This window comes from Hyla sarda, chromosome 8 (assembly GCF_029499605.1).
Source record: "Hyla sarda isolate aHylSar1 chromosome 8, aHylSar1.hap1, whole genome shotgun sequence".
Taxonomy (NCBI): domain Eukaryota; kingdom Metazoa; phylum Chordata; class Amphibia; order Anura; family Hylidae; genus Hyla; species Hyla sarda.
Window position 1 is genome coordinate 215,364,665 of NC_079196.1, and position 18,223 is coordinate 215,382,887.

Genomic DNA, 18,223 nt, shown 5'->3' on the forward strand with positions numbered 1-18,223 from the left:
TTGGTGGTTCTGTGGAGATCATGTGTGGATCCAAATCATTATCTATATTAATATCAGTATCTGCATCTTACCTAAACAGCTACTTGTGTATTTGAGTACATCCATGATGTATGTGGTCATTTGGATCCACACGTGTTCTTCATGGCAACACAGCACCACTTGACAGAAGTGAGAGGAGGACATGTCAGTTTTTTGGTTTAATGGTTACGCAGAGACCTTGTGTGGATCCAAATCTAACTTGAACATGTACTGGACAGCCCTGATCTCGCCCACTCCTTCTATCCCTGGCTACTTGCGTACCCTCCCTAGACAGCGGGTCCACAACCACAGTTCCGGTCCCTTCCTAAATAAGTGAGGGACATTCTCAGTTCAAAAGAATAAACTACAAAAACTGACAAAGGTCGGGAAACAGCTGGAGGCAAGCAAAACTATCAGAACTAAACCTACACATACACACACACCCTGAATGCGCAGTCAACGAGCCGAGACAAAGCCAAGAGGGAACAGAGTACAATAACAGGGAGCCAAAGAGTGGTCAAAAGCCAAGCCAAAAAGTCACAGAACCAGATATGATAGTATAAGTACAGAGATTGCTAGTTGCAGTTACAAGAACTTTCACAGGCAAGGCATGACTGAGAAAGAGTCCCTAATATATCCCTGAGCTGCTAGCAGGAGGATTCCAATTGGCTCAGCAAGCTGAACCACACCCAGGTGCACAGAGGCGTAGTCCCAGCAACCATAATAAACAACAGGGCTAGAAAGCATTAACTCTACAGGTTCTGGCAGAACCAGTCATCACATCCTGGTTCATTGTTTACATGGAAAACATGAATGGATCCAAATCACCAGCTACATTACTATCTACATCTTACCTGGCTTAAACAGTTATGTGTATATTTTTGACGGGTATATCTATGATGTATTTGGTGGTTTGGATCCACACGTGGTTCCCATAACAACAGCACATGACATAAATGAGAAGAGTATGTGTAAGGCGTTTGGTTTGGGGTTTATATTAAGATCTTGTGTGGATTTAAATTAACGTATACATCAATATATACATCTAACCTGGATTAAAGGGAACTCCACGCCTAGACATGTTATCCCCTATCCAAAGGATAGGGGATAACATGTCTGATCACATGGGGGTCCGGCCTGGGGCTTCCGTGATTGTGACAACGCCACGCGCCCTACATTTATTCAATTACATGAATGGAGGGGGCGTGGCGGTTGTGATCGCCAGTCATCCGGCACAGAGTTTACTCTGAACCGGATGACTGGGATGCCGTGGCAGAGATCAGGCATGCTATTCCCAATCCTTTGGATAGGGGATAACATGTCAAGCAGCGGAGTATCCCTTTACACAGTTATGTGTGTATTTATGGGCCCATCAATGGGCACAATCTTGTGATTTGGATCCACACAAAGTCTCCATCTACATTGAAATCAACAAATAACCTGACATAAACAGTTATATGTGTATTTATCGAGGATGTATCTGGAGATCTGGATCCACACAAACTCTCCATTTACATTGAAATCAACAAATTTCCTGACGCGAATAAATATCTGTTTACTTCTGGGCACATCGATGATGTATAAAGTTATTTGGATCCGTTTAAGGCCTCCATGACAACACAGCAGAAGTAAGAACGGAAGAAGACATGTCTCTCATCAGAGTCTCTCAGTAGTGCAGCCTCAGGCTTCAGGCCTGTAACTTTAAGTGCCCATATCTCGGCATAGATATAACATTTTAAACCAAGGTTCTCGCCTATGTAATGTGCAGTCAATGCACCATTGTAAAATTAGGAGGGATCCAAAATTTTGCTCAGGTTGACTTCTTTTGTTACTGTCGGAAATCTCTTTTCAAATTTTTTTTTTCATTTTTTTTTATGCGTGCCAGTAAATATTCAGGCATATGGCAGCCACTGGCCAGCTGGCAAGTATGAATCCATCTCTCGCCTGCACCCAACATATATATATATATATATACCCTGTATTTGTAATAGCTACTGAATGTTCGTGGCTTCCCGCCAAGCACACGGACCAGGCCGTATCCATACTGCAGCCGTCACACTGAAACGCAGCCAAACCACTGGGCATCTAATTAGCTCCTTCACACTCCAGCAGACTTCGCTCCTTGATAGAGGACGAGTCGCAGGCTGAAAAGACTTGAATAATCAGATCATAAGGAAAATTCGCTCCGTGCCAAAAAAAAGGAAGAAAAAAGGGTCGGCTGAGTTATGTAAAGTGTCTTCTTTATGACTGGCTCCAGTGATCTCTGCAGTGCTCTCCGCACTATATGGGGGGCTGGACAGAATTTATACTAAATTTTTATCTACCCCGTGAAGGTCATATGAGAAAAAAGGTGAAATTAGGGCTGCAACAAAAATTAAACCAGTGTTTCCCAACCAGTGTGCCTCCAGCTGTTGCCAAACTACAACTTCCAGCATGCCCGGACAGGCTTTGGCTGTCCGGGCATGCTGGGAGTTGTAGTTTGGCAACAACTGGAGGCACACTGGTTGGGAAATACTGATTTACACATAGGAGGCACCATTCTGAGCCATATACAGTACCAGGATATGACTGACTACAATCTGTGTACAGGGTTCTGGCATATGTCGGTGCTACACGATGTGGGATCTTGTCTGCTCAGTTGGTCTAGTTTACCCTATCATGTGTTATTCTGAATTAGTGTATCTAAACCCATCAAGCTATCTGCTGAACTGGTATATTTTTACCTGTTGCGTGGTACTCCCAACATATCTAAGCCCCCCACATTTTTCCTTATGAGACATTTCAGCTTGCTAACTTGCTAACCAAGAAGATGAAGACCTTAGGATGAGGCCAGAAGAAGTGAAATAAGAAGAGACTTAAACTTGGAAGACAAAATATTTGAAGAGATATAGACTATGTAGAAGGGCAGAGATATATCCAGAATTTTCCGGTAGAAAAGTGAGAGGGCAGCATAAGTAAACTATGGCCAAGAAACCAATGCTTAATATGCTAATATATACAGACGCAACATTCAAATTATCAATCAAAATATAACATGATGATTTTGACGTGATCTCTAACCTTCCCTTTTTGTCAAATGTAAAAACTAATGTACTTCTGTGTAATAAACAGAACTCTGAGAACTCCTGGGGACGGCTCCTGAGCTTCCTGCTGAGAAAGAGATTTATACCAACTTTATGTCTGGTGTATATTTCTTGTGTCGACACTCAGCAGTATACAGCAGCAGTCACGCACATTTTAAGGCCTAACCAGAAGCCATCCTTGACAAAACTACCTGCTTAGCTGGTGTATTTTAACCTATGGTTTTGCACTGTAACCCAATGTATCTAAGCCCCTCATGTATCTAAGCCCATCATGTGTGAAACTATCTGCAGAGCTGACTTGTTTTTACCTATCGTGGGGTAGTCTAACCCAATGTATCGAAGTCCCACATGTGTGACACTATCTGCTGAGAAGGTTTATTTTTTACCTATCGTGTAGTAAACTTACCCACTGTCCACACAGTGGAAATCGAACGGTTGGCTACTCACTCAAATCCACGGGTTCTTTATTAAGCAAAGCGGGTGCAATTGACATACAGGCACAATCACAAACAGAGGTTTAGAGAAACAGAGCAGCACCCGCGGGTCACATGATTAGTTCCCCAGAGGGGGGGGGAACTTTAACCCCTTAAGGACTGAGCCCTTTTTCACATTAAGGACTGAGCCCTTTTTCGCAATTCTGACCACCGTCACTTTAAGCGTTAATAACTCTAAGATGCTTTTACCAATTATTCTGATTCTTAGATTGTTTTTTCGTGACATATTCTACTTTATTTTAGTGGTAAATTTTCTTCGTTACTTGCATCCTTTCTATTCCTTTCTAACTTTGAAGCTCTCTGCTTGTAAGGAAAATTGATATTCCAAAGAAATTTTATATTGATTCACAAATACAATATGTCCACTTTATGTTGGCATCATAAAATAGACATATTTTTACTTTTAGAAAAAATTAGAGGGCTTCAGAGTAGAGCAGCAATTTTAAAAATTTTCATGAAAATTGCAAAATCTGAAGGGACAGATGTTACAGAACTACAACTCCCAGCATGCCTGAGCAGTCTAGGCATGCTGAGAGTATTAGTTTGGCAACATCTGGAGGGCCACCGTTTGGCACCACTGTAATAGTGGTCTCCAAACTGTGACCCTCCAGATGTTGCAAAACTACAACTCCCAGCATGCCCGGACAGCCTTTGGCTGTCTGGGCATGCTGGGAGTTGCAATCTGGCAACCACTAGGAAGGGCAGCAGTAAATATCATCATCATTCTCCAACAAGTGCCAATGGCGATGTATTGCAGACTGTGGCCCTCATTTACTTAGAAAATCGGGTTGTAAGTCTATGTTGCTTTCTTACCCGATTGCTTTTTTCCCCTGGTATTTATTATTATGTCGCATCCTGTTTGTTGCATGTGCGTCTGTTGTGCTGGCGTAATTTTAACCTATCCTATGATACTCTTACTCAGGGGTCTCAAATTCAAATTATTTGGGGGCCACTGGAGGTAGCGGCTGGGTGAGGCTAGGCCGCATGTGCCCCCTCACATATAATGCCCCCATCATGCGCCCCTCACATATAATGCCCCCTTCATGCACCCCTCATCATCCACTAGAAACACCCCCTACCAGCAGTAGCACCCCCATCATCCACCAGCAGTAGTACCCCCATCATGCATCAGCAGCGCAGCACAGTTTCCCCACATTAGGTAGCCTTAGCACAGATTCCCTACATTAGGTAGCCTAAGCAGTTTCCCCACATTAGGTAGCCTTAGCACAGATTCCCCACATTAGGTAGCCTTAGCACAGATTCCCTACATTAGGTAGCCTTAACACAGATTCCCCACATTAGGTAGCCTTAGCACAGATTCCCTACATTAGGTAGCCTAAGCAGTTTCCCCACATTAGGTAGCCTTAGCACAGATTCCCCACATTAGGTAGCCTTAGCACAGATTCCCCACATTAGGTAGCGCAGCACAGTTTCCCCACATTAGGTAGCCTTAGCACAGATTCCCCACATTAGGTAGCCTTAGCACAGATTCCCCACATTAGGTAGCCTTAGCACAGTTTCCCCACATTAGGTAGCCTTAGCACAGATTCCCCACATTAGGTAGCACAGCACAGTTTCCTCACATTAGGTAGCCTTAACACAGTTTTCCCACATTAAGTAGCCTTAACACAGTTTCCCCACATTAAAATAGCCTTAAAGGAGAACTACGGGATTTAACATTTTATCCCCTATCCTAAGAATAGGGGATAAATTTCAGATCGCGGGGGGTCCGACCGCTGGGCCCCCCCACGATCTCCCGTACGGGGCCCCGGCTCTCTGCATAGAGAGCGAGTGTCGACCACTGCACGAGGCGGCGGCTGACACGCGCCCTCCACTTACTGCTATGGGAGAGCCGAAGCGCTGCCTTCGGCAATTTCTGGCTCTCCCATAGCAGTGTATGGAGGGGGCATGTCGGCCACTGCTTCGTGCGGTGGTCAACACACCCTCTCTAACCAGAGAGCCGGGGCCCCATACGGGAGATCGTAGGGGGCCCCAGCGGTCGGACCCCCGCGATCTACAACTTACCCCCTATCCTTAGGATAGGGGATACATTTTTCAATCCCGTAGTTCTTCTTTAACACAGTTTCCCCACATTAGGTAGCCTTAGCGTAGATTCCCCACATCAGGTAGCCTTAGCACAGATTCCCCACATTAGGTAGCCTAAGCACAGTTTCCCCACATTAGGTAGCTTTAGCGCAGATTCCCCAAATTAGGTAGCGCAGCACAGATTCCCCACATTAGGTAGCGAAGCACAGTTTCCCCACATTAGGTAGCGCAGCACAGTTTCCCCACATTAGATAGCCTTAGGACAGATTCCCCATATTAGATAGCCTTAGCACAGATTCCCCACATTAGGTAGCGCAGCACAGTTTCCTCACATTAGGTAGCCTTAGCACAGATTCCCCACATTAGGTAGAGCAGCACAGTTTCCTTACATTAGGTAGCCTTATCACAGATTCCCCACATTAGGTAGCGCAGCACAGTTTCCTCACATTAGGTAGCCGTAGCACATATTCCCCACATTAGGTAGCCTTAGCACAGTTTCCCCACATTAGATAGCCTTAGCACAGATTCCTCACATTAGTTAGCCTTAGCACAGTTTCCCCACATTAGGTAGCGCAGCACAGTTTCCTCACATTAGGTAGCCGTAGAACAGATTCCCCACATTAGGTAGCCTTAGCACAGTTTCCCCACATTAGGTAGCGCAGCACAGTTTCCTTACATTAGGTAGCCTTAGCACAGATTCCCCACATTAGGTAGCGCAGCACAGTTACCTCACATCAGGTAGCTGTAACACAGATTCCCCACATTAGGTAGCCTTAGCACAGTTTCCCCACATTAGGTAGCCTTAGCACAGATTCCTCACATTAGATAGCCGTAGCACAGATTCCTCACATTAGGTAACCGTAGCACAGATTCCTCACATTAGGTAGCCTTAGAACAGATTCCTCACATTAGGTAGCCTTAGCACCGATTCCCCACCTGGACAGCGTTAATTACATCTGCCTGAGGGGACTTCCTTGCGGAGGTGCGCGCTATAAGTGACGTCATCGCACGTGCTGCGCAGGACATCAGCGTCCCTGCACAGCACTTGCGATGACGTCACTCACCGTGTGCACCTCCACCAGGAAGTCCCCGCAGGCAGATGTAAGTAGCAGTTTAGTGACGGGGCTAGTGACGCATCATATATGCACCGGATCCCATGTAGCAATGTTTGCCGAAGTGTGTGAAGTCTTCCGGCATTTAGCGCTACTTGCCGAAGCAGGGCTAAATACCTGAAGAAATCACCTGTCCGGTGTCCGGAACTGAATGTCCCGGGCGTCGGGTGATACAAATTCCAGATCCCTGGTGCGAGGCGCAAAATTTCGTTTCGCGGGCCGGGAGTTTGAGACCCCTGCTCTTACTGAACGTATCTAGGTGTAAAGTGATCTGCCGAGCTGGTTTATTTTACCTGTTGCGTGGTACCCCATCCCAACATATCTAAGCTGGCGTATTTTAACCTATGGTGTTGCACTCTTACCCAATGTATCTAAGCCCCTCATATGTACAACTTTCTGCTGAGGTGGTGTATTTTTACCTATCATGTGGTACTTTAACCCAATGTATCTAGGCCCTGTGATTGGAACTACCTGCTGAGCTGGTGTGTTTTAACCTGTTGTGTGGTACTCTAACCCAAAGTATCTAAGCCCCCCATGTGTGAAACTATTTGCTAAGCTATTATATTTTTACCTATCATGTGGTACTTTAACCCAACGTATCTAAGCTCACCATGTGTCATGCTATCTGCTGAGCTGGTGTAATTTAAACTACTGTGTGATATTTCAACCTAATGTATCTAAGCCCCACATGTATGTTTGATCCTATAATTTGTGATACCGTCTGATGATCTGGTGTATCTAAGACTGTCATGTGTGAAATAGTCAGCTGAGCCAAAGTATTTAACTGTACCATATGTAATACATATCTGCTGAGCTGCAGTATCTAAGCCTGTCATGTGTGATACAGTCAGCTGAGCCAGTGTATCTACACCTAACAGGTGTGGTAGCGTCTGCTAAGTCAGTGTATGTAAACCATCATATGTGATACTCTGAATGAGTGTATCTAAGCCCCTTGTGTGATACTTTGATTCACTGGTGTACCTACACCTATCGTGTGATGTTCTGAACAAGTGTATCCAAGCCTATTAGGTTTCATCCTGTCTGCAAATTTGCGGATATATCTAAACATGTTATGTTTGTGATCTAAAATACTGTATCTAAGCCTCTCATGTGTAATACTGTCTGTCAGCTGCTGTATCTAAGCCTAATGAATGTGATATTTTGAACCAGTGTATTTAACTCCTCATGCGGGATACTATCTTCCGTTTCACTGGTGTATCTAAGTCTTTCATATATAATACTCTTAGTCAGTGTATCTAAACCTATAAATGTGATACAACCTCAGGGAATCGCATGATAAACTTCAGGAACACTATTAGTAGTGAAAAGAGTATCTAAGCCCATTATATGTGACACTGTTTGCTGAGCCATGTATCTAAGCGTATCATGGTTCATGATATCTGCTGAGAAGTGTATCCAAGTATAGCATGGCCTGATACTGTCTATTGCAGGGTTTCTCCAACCATGGTACTTCCAGCTGTGGCAAAACTACAACTCCCAGCATGCCCGAACAGCCTTTGGCTGTCCGGGCATGTTGGAAGTTGTAGTTTCGCCACAGCTGGAGGCACTATGGTTGGGGAACGCTGGTCTATTGAGCAGAGTATCTAAATCTATCATGTGGAAAACTTGCTGAACCATGTATCTAAGCTTTTATTTTGCCATGGCTGTTCATTTAAAGGGGTACTCCACTGGAAAATATTATTATTATTATAATTTTTTTAATCAACTGGTGCCAGAAAGTTAAACAGATTTGTAAATTGCCTGTATTTAAAAATCTTAATCCTTTCAGTACTTATCAGCTTCTGTATACTCCACAGGAAGTTCTTTTCTTTTTGAATGTCCTTTCTGTCTGACCACAGTGCTCTCTGCTGACACCTCTTTCCATTTTAGGAACTGTCCATAGTTGGAGCAAATCCCCATAGAAAACCGATCCTGCTTTGGACAGTTCCTAAAATGGACAGAGGTGTCAGCAGAGAGCGCTGTGGTCAGACAGAAAGGAAATTCAAAAAAGAAAAGAAATTCCTGTGAAGTATACAGCCGCTGCTAAGTACTGGAAGGATTAAATTTTTTAAATAGATGTAATTCACAAATCTGTTTAACTTTCTGGCATCCGTTGATTTAAAAAAAAAAATGTTTTCCAATGGAGTACCCCTTTAATACAAGAGCAGCCCCTCCCTTTATTTCGGCTCATTAAAGGGGTACTCTAGTGGAAAACTTTTTCCTGGTGCCAGAAAGTTAAACAGATTTGTAAATTACTTCTATTAAAAAATCTTTATCCTTCCAGTACTTTTTAGCAGCTGTATGCTACAGAGGAAATTTTTTACTTTTTGAATTTCTTTTTTTGTCTTGTCCACAGTACTCTCTGCTGACACCTCTGTCCATACCAGGAACTGTCCAGAGCAGCATAGGTTTGCTATGGGGATTTTCTCCTGCTCTGGACAGTTCCTGACATGGACAGAGGTGTCAGCAGAGAGCACTGTGGACAAGACAAAAAAGAAATTAAAAAAGTAAAGAATTTCCTCTGTAGCATACAGCTGCTAAAAAGTACTGAAAGGATTAAGATTTTTTAATAGAAGTAATTTACAAATCTGTTTAACTTTCTGTCACCAGTTCATAAAAAAAAAAATTAATTCCACCAGAGTTCCCCTTTAACCTTTTACGTTCTGCTGTATGGTCTGGGACGTGCACAGGTGACTAGAATGGGGGCTTGATCCCCTGCCCTTTTGATGTTACTCCTATAAGTGCCCTGGGCAGTCTGGCATTATTATTTGGACATTTATATACATATTTATGGGAAGTGCCTTTTTTCAGTTCAGCCCCTGCCCCCTAAAATGTCTGTGCACGTCCCTGTGTATAGTGACTCTTGTATTGGCGGCTGTGTATTATAGCTGTACAGTATATGGATACATTGTAACCATCGTACTTTGTCTCTTCAGCCGGAGGAGCTGACCAACGCCCTGGAGATCAGTAACATCGTCTTCACCAGCATGTTCGCCCTGGAGATGCTCCTCAAACTCCTCGCTTTTGGGATCTTTGGATACATTAAGAATCCGTACAACATCTTTGATGGAATTATTGTCGTCATCAGGTGATTATTTGTTTTTGCTTCTGGTAATCCAGATTTGGTGATTTATCAGTTTCTCACCAGGTAGAGCTGCCCTTAAAATCCTACACCCACTTCAACCCAAATACATGCTCCTTTAATGGGGTACTCCTGTGCCCCAGCGTTCTGAACATTTTGTTCAGAACTCTTGAAGCGGGCGGCTGTGATGGTGACATCACAGAAACGCCCCTCGTGACGTCAACATTCATGTCTATGGGAGGGGGTGTGATGGCGGTCACACCCCCCTCCCACAGACATGAATGGAGGGGGCGTGGCCATAACCTCACGAGGGGCACGCTGTGACGTCACTACTACTGCCACTGGAACCCGCCATTTGTTGGCTGCGGGAGATTGCAGGGGACGTCAGCGGCGGGACACCCGCGATCAGACATCTTATCCCCTATCCAAAGGATAAGATGTCTTGCAGCAGAGTACCCCTTTAAAGAAGCACTCCAAGGTTTAGTTTTTTTTGCCTATATCATGCATCAGATTATCTCATAGCAGCTCCCAGACCTCTCTCCTCCCTACCCAGATTTGTAATTCTGCATCTGCTATCTCTATGAGATCAGGACATATGGTAGTTATACACCTCCCCTCCAGCTCTATCTGTATACTGCTGCTATCTCTATGAGATCAGGACATATAGTAGTTATACACCTCCCCTTCAGCTCTATCTGTATACTGCTGCTGCTATCTCTATAGGATCAGGATATGTAGAAGTTATACAACTCCCCTCCAGCTCTATCTGTATACTGCTGCTATCTCTATGAGATCAGAATATATAGTAGTTATACACCTCCCCTCCAGATCTATCTTTATACTGATGCTATCTCAATGGGATCAAGATATATAGTGGTTATACACCTCCCCTTCAGATCTATCTGTATACTGCTGCTATCTCTATGAGATCAGGACATATAGTAGTTATACACCTCTCCTTCAGCTCTATCTGTATACAGCTGCTATCTCTATGGGATCAGGATATATAGTAGTTATACTATTTCCCCCGAGGCTGTATTTACACATTGCTTGAGATATCCAAGGTAGAAAACCATAACCCCTATTCTAAGGATAGGGGATAAGTGTCAGATCGCTGGTGGGGTCTGATGGCTGAGACCTCCCGCAATCTCCTGATCGGCCCGCGGCTGGCCTCCTGAATGGGCTGTGTCGACCACCTCCAGTAGTGAAGGTCGACCTCCTCCCTCCTTGAAGTTCTATGGGAGAGTCGGAGATTTCCAAGTGCAGTGCCCCGGCTCTCCCACTGAGATGCATTGGGGGGCGTGACAGCCATCGCTTTGTGCGGTGGTCGACAAGCCCCATTCAGGAGGAGAGATGAGGCGCCAGTCGGGGGATTGCGGGGGTCCAAGTGGTCGGACCCCCTGTGATCTGACATTCATCCCCAACCTACTTATGAGTCTAATCAGTTCACCTGGGTCATCTCCAGCACTATCAGCCTGATTAGATGACCAGGTGTAGTGATGGGACTTCATACCCTCTCTCTGCCAAGCCAGAGGATTCAGGGGAAATGTAGGCAGCATTAGGAAATCTTTTCAGTATGGAACTTCAAATCAGTTTGGCTAAAATGACTGCCACATCAGCTAAAACAGGTAAGCACAAGGCATATACAAGACCTTTATTCTCTAATAATAGCCTATACTGCACTGTATAAATAAAAAATGTAAAAAATCCATTGAAGATCTAAGGAGTCTACTCTCACTAAGAATATAATTATGTCCAATATTTGTAGAAGAAAGTCACAAGAACAGATCCACCGGCATTATTACACCGAATGACATTTTCCTAACTTTCTTCTTCTGCCACATTGACTCCTCAACTCGCTAAAAAGATTGTCTCTCCCGGGAAAGTCAATACTCATTTTCCGCGACTGAACCAGATACTACTCACTGATTATTTAATGACATACAACTTCTGAATGAAATTGGCTTCTCCAATTGATTCCCTTGTTAGGAAATTCAGACAGTCCCACGTAGGATTTGGCACTCAGTATGTGTGTTATGTTGATCATGAGCGATCAAATCGGGGTGGCAGGGGGTGGCGGGTTTGCTCAGACTGGCACTCATATGCAGAGATGAAGATAACCTGTGAGACTACTGACCCATAACCTTGTGACCCTTAAAGGTAATAGCCCAAAGCATCTGGGATGAATTTTGCTTCTTAAAATACTATTAAAGGAATCATTTCAGCTAGTCCATTAACAGAATTATATAAAGTATATATATTTTTTTCAGTTCAAAAGAGTTTTTAGGTTTTTTTTTGTCAGCTGCAGTACCACTTCTCACCACTCAAACAAGGTTGCATCGTTCATAGGCCCTAGTGCAACAGCGCCACCACCCATTAATTCTGTCAGACAATATATTCATGAAATGTAATTTCACGAAGCAAACATTTGTCTTTTGAAAAGTTTTCATCCATATATTTTTTTTACAGAATATATTTGATGCCTTGAACGTGTAAAAGATATATTATTGTAGATAGGGAGTCAAAACTAAGGAAGCACCGATATATGCTTAAACGGGTACTCCGCCCCTAGACATCTTATCCCCTATCCAAAGGATAGGTGATAAGATGTCTGATCGCGGGGGTCCCGTCCACTGGGGACCCCCGCATTCTACCATGCGGCACCCACCTGTAACAGCTTCCGGAACAGCTGTCACACCCCCTCCCATAGACTTGCATTGAGGGGGCGGGGTGTGACGTCACATGGGGCGGAGTCGTGACATCACGATCTTCCGTTCCCGTGGTTGTGATGGTATTAGCCTGAGGGCCTCGAGCAGTTCCGGAAGCCGTTACAGGTGGGTGCCGCATGGTAGAACGCGGGGGTCCCCAACTGCGGGACCCCCGCGATCAGACATCTTATCCCCTATCCTTTAAAGGGGTACTCCACTGGCCAGCGCTTGGAAGTAATTGTTCTAAACGCTGTTTTCGCACTGCAGGGGCTGGCCCGGCCCCCTCTTGACATCACGGCCACACCCCCTCAATGCAAGTCTATGGGAGGGGGCATGGTGGTCTTCACGCCCCCTCCCATAGACTTGCATTGAGGTGGCATGACCGTGACAACACGAGGGGGGTGGCCGGCCCCCACAGCACGAAAACAGCGTTTGGAACACTTAGTCCCAAACGCTGGCAAGTGGAGTACTCCTTTACATTGACCTGATCATTGCCAATAAATAGTAGATAAATAGTGCCAACTAACCTACTTCTCCGCCATGTTTAAAGCTACCATTGTTAATACAGTAAAAACATTTCACCTAATCGGGGTTCCTCAGTTTTGGCTCACCTGTAAGTGTTGTATTACTGGAGACTATATACGAGTACAGTGCCATTTCACGCTCCTTAGTTATAGGTGCTTGCTATGCTCAGTCATCATTTTCAGTATGTAACAGGATGATATGTATAAGATGTTACCAGTCCAGAAGCTTCTGCTGTTGCCTCATCTCATGCCGCCCACCATATCCTCTCTCTCTGCATAGTGTTAAGTTGTGACTTAGTGAATTGCCTGTAGGTTGCCATGTGACATTGATGGAGACACTTACCGCTATACTGCTTTCCCATCATTCAGTGTTTGGGAGATCATCGGCCAGTCAGATGGGGGTCTGTCTGTGCTCAGAACATTCCGGCTGCTTCGCGTGTTGAAGCTGGTCCGCTTCATGCCAGCTCTGCGCCGCCAACTGGTGGTCCTGATGAAGACCATGGACAATGTGGCCACGTTCTGCATGCTTCTCATGCTCTTCATCTTTATCTTCAGGTACTGGTTCATTTCTGCTACATCAGTATTGCCCGTCAGTGCCATCTCCGCTTCTATAATATAACTTGCCGTCATCCATAGAAAGACATAACTTGTAATTTTCATATAATACTATTGAGGATGTTGACTTAATTTGATGATTAGGGTCTTTAAGGTTCTCCAACCACCTACTTACCCTTTCCTATAAACATCAGTCCATGGATTGGCTAACACTATTATGTTCTTTGTCCCTTTTAGCATTCTTGGCATGCATCTCTTTGGTTGTAAGTTTACGTTGAGGACAGACAATGGAGACACCATCACAGACAGAAAGAACTTTGATTCCCTTCTTTGGGCCATTGTGACAGTTTTCCAGGTAATAACAACCACATCTTGCATAATTTTTTCCACATCTACCAAAATCTGATCAATAGTGCAGTAGAAAAACAGAGCAGTGGTTGCTATAGCCACGTCGTATGGCAATCCCGTGGTAAATGCTGCGGTTTTTAGGCATTGTATCCCTAGATACGAAGATGTTTATCTAAAATCTGAGTTGGCTTGTCTATAGTACACTCTTCCAAATGGCAGCAGTAGAAATACTGCCATTCATTACTTGGTGGCCCATTGACTTAGTAGGTATTGTGTATTATCCAGTTCCCCGGACGATAACATGTGGTTTTCTGTTGTGTAAAACATACCATAATAACCACCTCTAGAGTATCCAGACCATGTAGCTTCTATCAGCATGAGGGAGAAGGCCTAGTTGGCTAAGAACTGGTTCAGGAATCCGATCTACATAGGTCCTACCAACACGGACAGAGGAAATTAACTTATGAACCATAGAAAGGAAATAGGAACCAATCATCCCAAGAGGTAAGAGGTCTGGTAGCATTGAGCAGCACTAGAAGGGTCTTCATACCATCTATGCTTTCGGGTTCACTTACCTCTCTCAACACCAGAATGTGAAAACGTACATGGTCTTGAAAAAGGAAGAAAATATCCGACTATGAAATGTTACTGTGTTATATCTGGATAATATCTCACAGGTTCTTCCAAGCTTTAATCATTGGGTTCACATCCAAGATTATTAATCCCAGAATTAGGATTTATTCATTGATTTGCTTTGGCCACAAAGTAAAGGAATCGTTGCAGGCTCCCGCCCAGTGCTCCGTGGAGAGAATCATCAAGAATTTCTGCATTCATGTGAATCTTTTTGAAGAGGATTTAGAACAATCTGTTGTCAGAACTGCAGCCATATTTCCACCGTGGCCGCTCAAAGCCTAATTAACTTCTTCATTAGAGAAATCGCCTTGATGCTTCCAAGTGAAGGTAGAAAGTCTGAGCCTGGCACCGGCACCCCACATGTAAGAAAGGAACCGGACACAAAAGGAAGAGCAAATTGGATTCTTCCTTTGTCCTGCCAGATCATAGAATCATAGAGAATCAGGACCAAATATTAATCTAAGGTTAAAGGATGGAAGCCAGAGATCTTAGGATTGATGCAAGTCATTCACATTACTACTAAATTACTACTTTATTTCATTTTTTTCCCCAATTGAAATAATATAATTACTATAATACTGCTCCTATGTACAAGAATATAACTGCTATTATACTGCCTCCCATATACAAGAATATAACTACTATAATACTGCTCCTATATACAAGAATATAACTACTATAATACTGCCTTCTATATACAAGAATATAACTACTATAATACTGCTCCTATATACAAGAATATAACTACTATAATACTGCTCCTATATACAAGAAATTAACTACTATAATACTGCTCCTATATACAAGAATATAACTACTATAATACTGCTCCTATATATACAAGAATATAACTACTATAATACTGCTCCTATATACAAGAATATAACTACTATAATACTGCCTCCTATATACAAGAATATAACTACTATAATACTGCTCCTATATACAATAATATAACTACTATAATACTGCTCCCTATAGACAGGAATATAACTACTAAAGTACTGCATCCTATATACAAGAATATAACTACTATAATACTGCTTGTACAAGAATATAACTGCTATAATACTGCTCCTATATACAAGAATATAACTACTATAATACTGCTCCTATATACAAGAATATAACTACTATAATACTGCTCCTATATACAAGAATATAACTACTATAATACTGCTCCTATATACAAGAATATAACTACTATAATACTGCTCTTATGAACAAGAATATAACTACTATAATACTGCCCCTATATACAAGAATATGATTACTATTATACTGCTCCTATATACAAGAATATAACTACTATAATACTGCTCCTATATACAAGAATATAACTACTATAATACTGCTCCTATATACAAGAAATTAACTACTATAATACTGCTCCTATATACAAGAATATAACTACTATAATACTGCTCCTATATATACAAGAATATAACTACTATAATACTGCTCCTATATACAAGAATATAACTACTATAATACTGCCTCCTATATACAAGAATATAACTACTATAATACTGCCTCCTATATACAAGAATATAACTACTATAATACTGCTCCTATATACAATAATATAACTACTATAATACTGCTCCCTATAGACAGGAATATAACTACTAAAGTACTGCATCCTATATACAAGAATATAACTACTATAATACTGCTTCTATGTACAAGAATATAACTGCTATAATACTGCTCCTATATACAAGAATATAACTACTATAATACTGCTCCTATATACAAGAATATAACTACTATAATACTGCTCCTATATACAAGAATATAACTACTATAATACTGCTCCTATATACAAGAATATAACTACTATAATACTGCTCTTATGAACAAGAATATAACTACTATAATACTGCCCCTATATACAAGAATATGATTACTATTATACTGCTCCTATATACAAGAATATAACTACTATAATACTGCTCCTATATACAAGAATATAACTACTATAACACTGCTCCTATATACAAGAATATAACTACTATAATACTGCTCCTATATACAAGACTATAACTACTATAATACTGCACTTATATACAAGAATATAACTACTATAATACTGCCTCCTATATACAAGAATATAACTGTCACGATCCCGGCTGGTAGGAGGTGGATCCTCTGTGCCAGAGAGGGATTGGCGAGACCGTGCTAGTGGACCGGTTCTAAGTCACCACTGGTTTTCACCAGAGCCCGCCGCAAAGCGGGATGGTCTTGCTGCGGCGGTAGTGACCAGGTCGTATCCACTAGCAACGGCTCAACCTCTCTGACTGCTGAAGATAGGCGCGGTACAAGGGAGTAGGCAGAAGCAAGGTCGGACGTAGCAGAAGGTCGGGGCAGGCAGCAAGGATCGTAGTCAGGGGCAACGGCAGGAGGTCAGGAACACGGGCTAGGAACAAACAAGGGAACGCTTTCACTAGGCACAAGGGCATCAAGATCCGGCAAGGGAGTGCAGGGGAAGTGAGGTATAAGTAGGGAGTGCACAGGTGGAAACTAATCAAGGTAATTAGGAAGATTGGACCAGGCACCATCATAGGTGCACTGGCCCTTTAAATCGCAGAGACCCGGCGCGCGCGCGCCCTAGGGAGCGGGGCCGCGCGCGCCGGGACAGGACCGACGGAGAGCGAGTCAGGTACGGGGACCGGGGTGCGCATCGCGAGCGGGCGCCACCCGCATCGCGAATCGCATCCCGGCTGGAGGCGGTACCGCAGTGCACCCGGTCAGGAGATCTGACCGGGGCGCTGCAGCAACGAGGATGAGGCGAGCGCTCCGGGGAGGAACGGGGACCCGGGGCGCTCGGCGTAACAGTACCCCCCCCCTTGGGTCTCCCCCTCTTCTTGGGTCCAAAGAACCTGAGGAACAAAAACTCAACTCTTTCGTGAAGAGGTCCGATGCACATTAGGAGGGGTTCCGTGCGGTAACGCACGGCACAGTCCAAACTTTCATTGTTAACACAATTGCTGTAGAGGGGTCTGGCGAGACTGGTCACAGGGACGTTGAACCTGTTGATAAGAGAGGCCAAAAAAAAAATTTCCTGCAGATCCGGAATCCAAGAAGGCCATAGTAGAGAAGGAGAAGGCAGAGGCAGATATCCGCACAGGCACAGTAAGGCGTGGAGAAGCAGAGTTGACATCAAGAACTGTGTCACCTTTGTGCGGAGTCAGCGTACGTCTTTCCAGGCGGGGAGGACGGATAGGACAATCCTTCAGGAAGTGTTCGGTACCGGCATAGTACAGGCAAAGATTCTCCATGCGGCGTCGTGACCTCTCTTGAGGTGTCAAGCGAGACCGGTCAACTTGCATAGCCTCCACGGCGGGAGGCACAGGAACGGTTTGCAGAGGACCAGAGGAGAGAGGAGCCGGGGAGAAAAAACGCCTTGTGCGAACAAAGTCCATATCCAGGTGGAGCTCCAGACGCCATCCGGAAAAACGCATGTCAATGCGAGTGGCAAGATGAATGAGTTCATGTAGGTTAGCAGGAGTTTCTCGTGCGGCCAGAACATCTTTAATGTTGCTGGATAGGCCTTTTTTAAAGGTCGCGCAGAGAGCCTCACTATTCCAGGACAACTCGGAAGCAAGAGCACGGAACTG

General features: G+C 43.8%; 1 protein-coding gene and 1 long non-coding RNA gene across 7 annotated transcripts in view; one reads left to right on the top strand and one right to left on the bottom strand.

Annotated features, from left to right (window-relative positions):
- Nucleotides 1-18,223, top strand: part of CACNA1H (calcium voltage-gated channel subunit alpha1 H) — a 531,346-nt gene that overhangs the window by 421,117 nt on the left and 92,006 nt on the right. For all 5 annotated transcript variants that reach the window (XM_056533793.1, XM_056533794.1, XM_056533796.1 and 2 more), the window contains 3 exons: nt 9,690-9,841; nt 13,437-13,622; nt 13,860-13,977. In XM_056533793.1, the coding sequence (XP_056389768.1) occupies nt 9,690-9,841; nt 13,437-13,622; nt 13,860-13,977 (456 nt within the window). The remainder of the gene's footprint in view (nt 1-9,689; nt 9,842-13,436; nt 13,623-13,859; nt 13,978-18,223) is intronic.
- The window catches only part of LOC130283975 (uncharacterized), a 157,098-nt gene that overhangs the window by 8,622 nt on the left and 130,253 nt on the right, over nt 1-18,223 (bottom strand). The gene's annotated exons all lie outside the window — the stretch shown is intronic.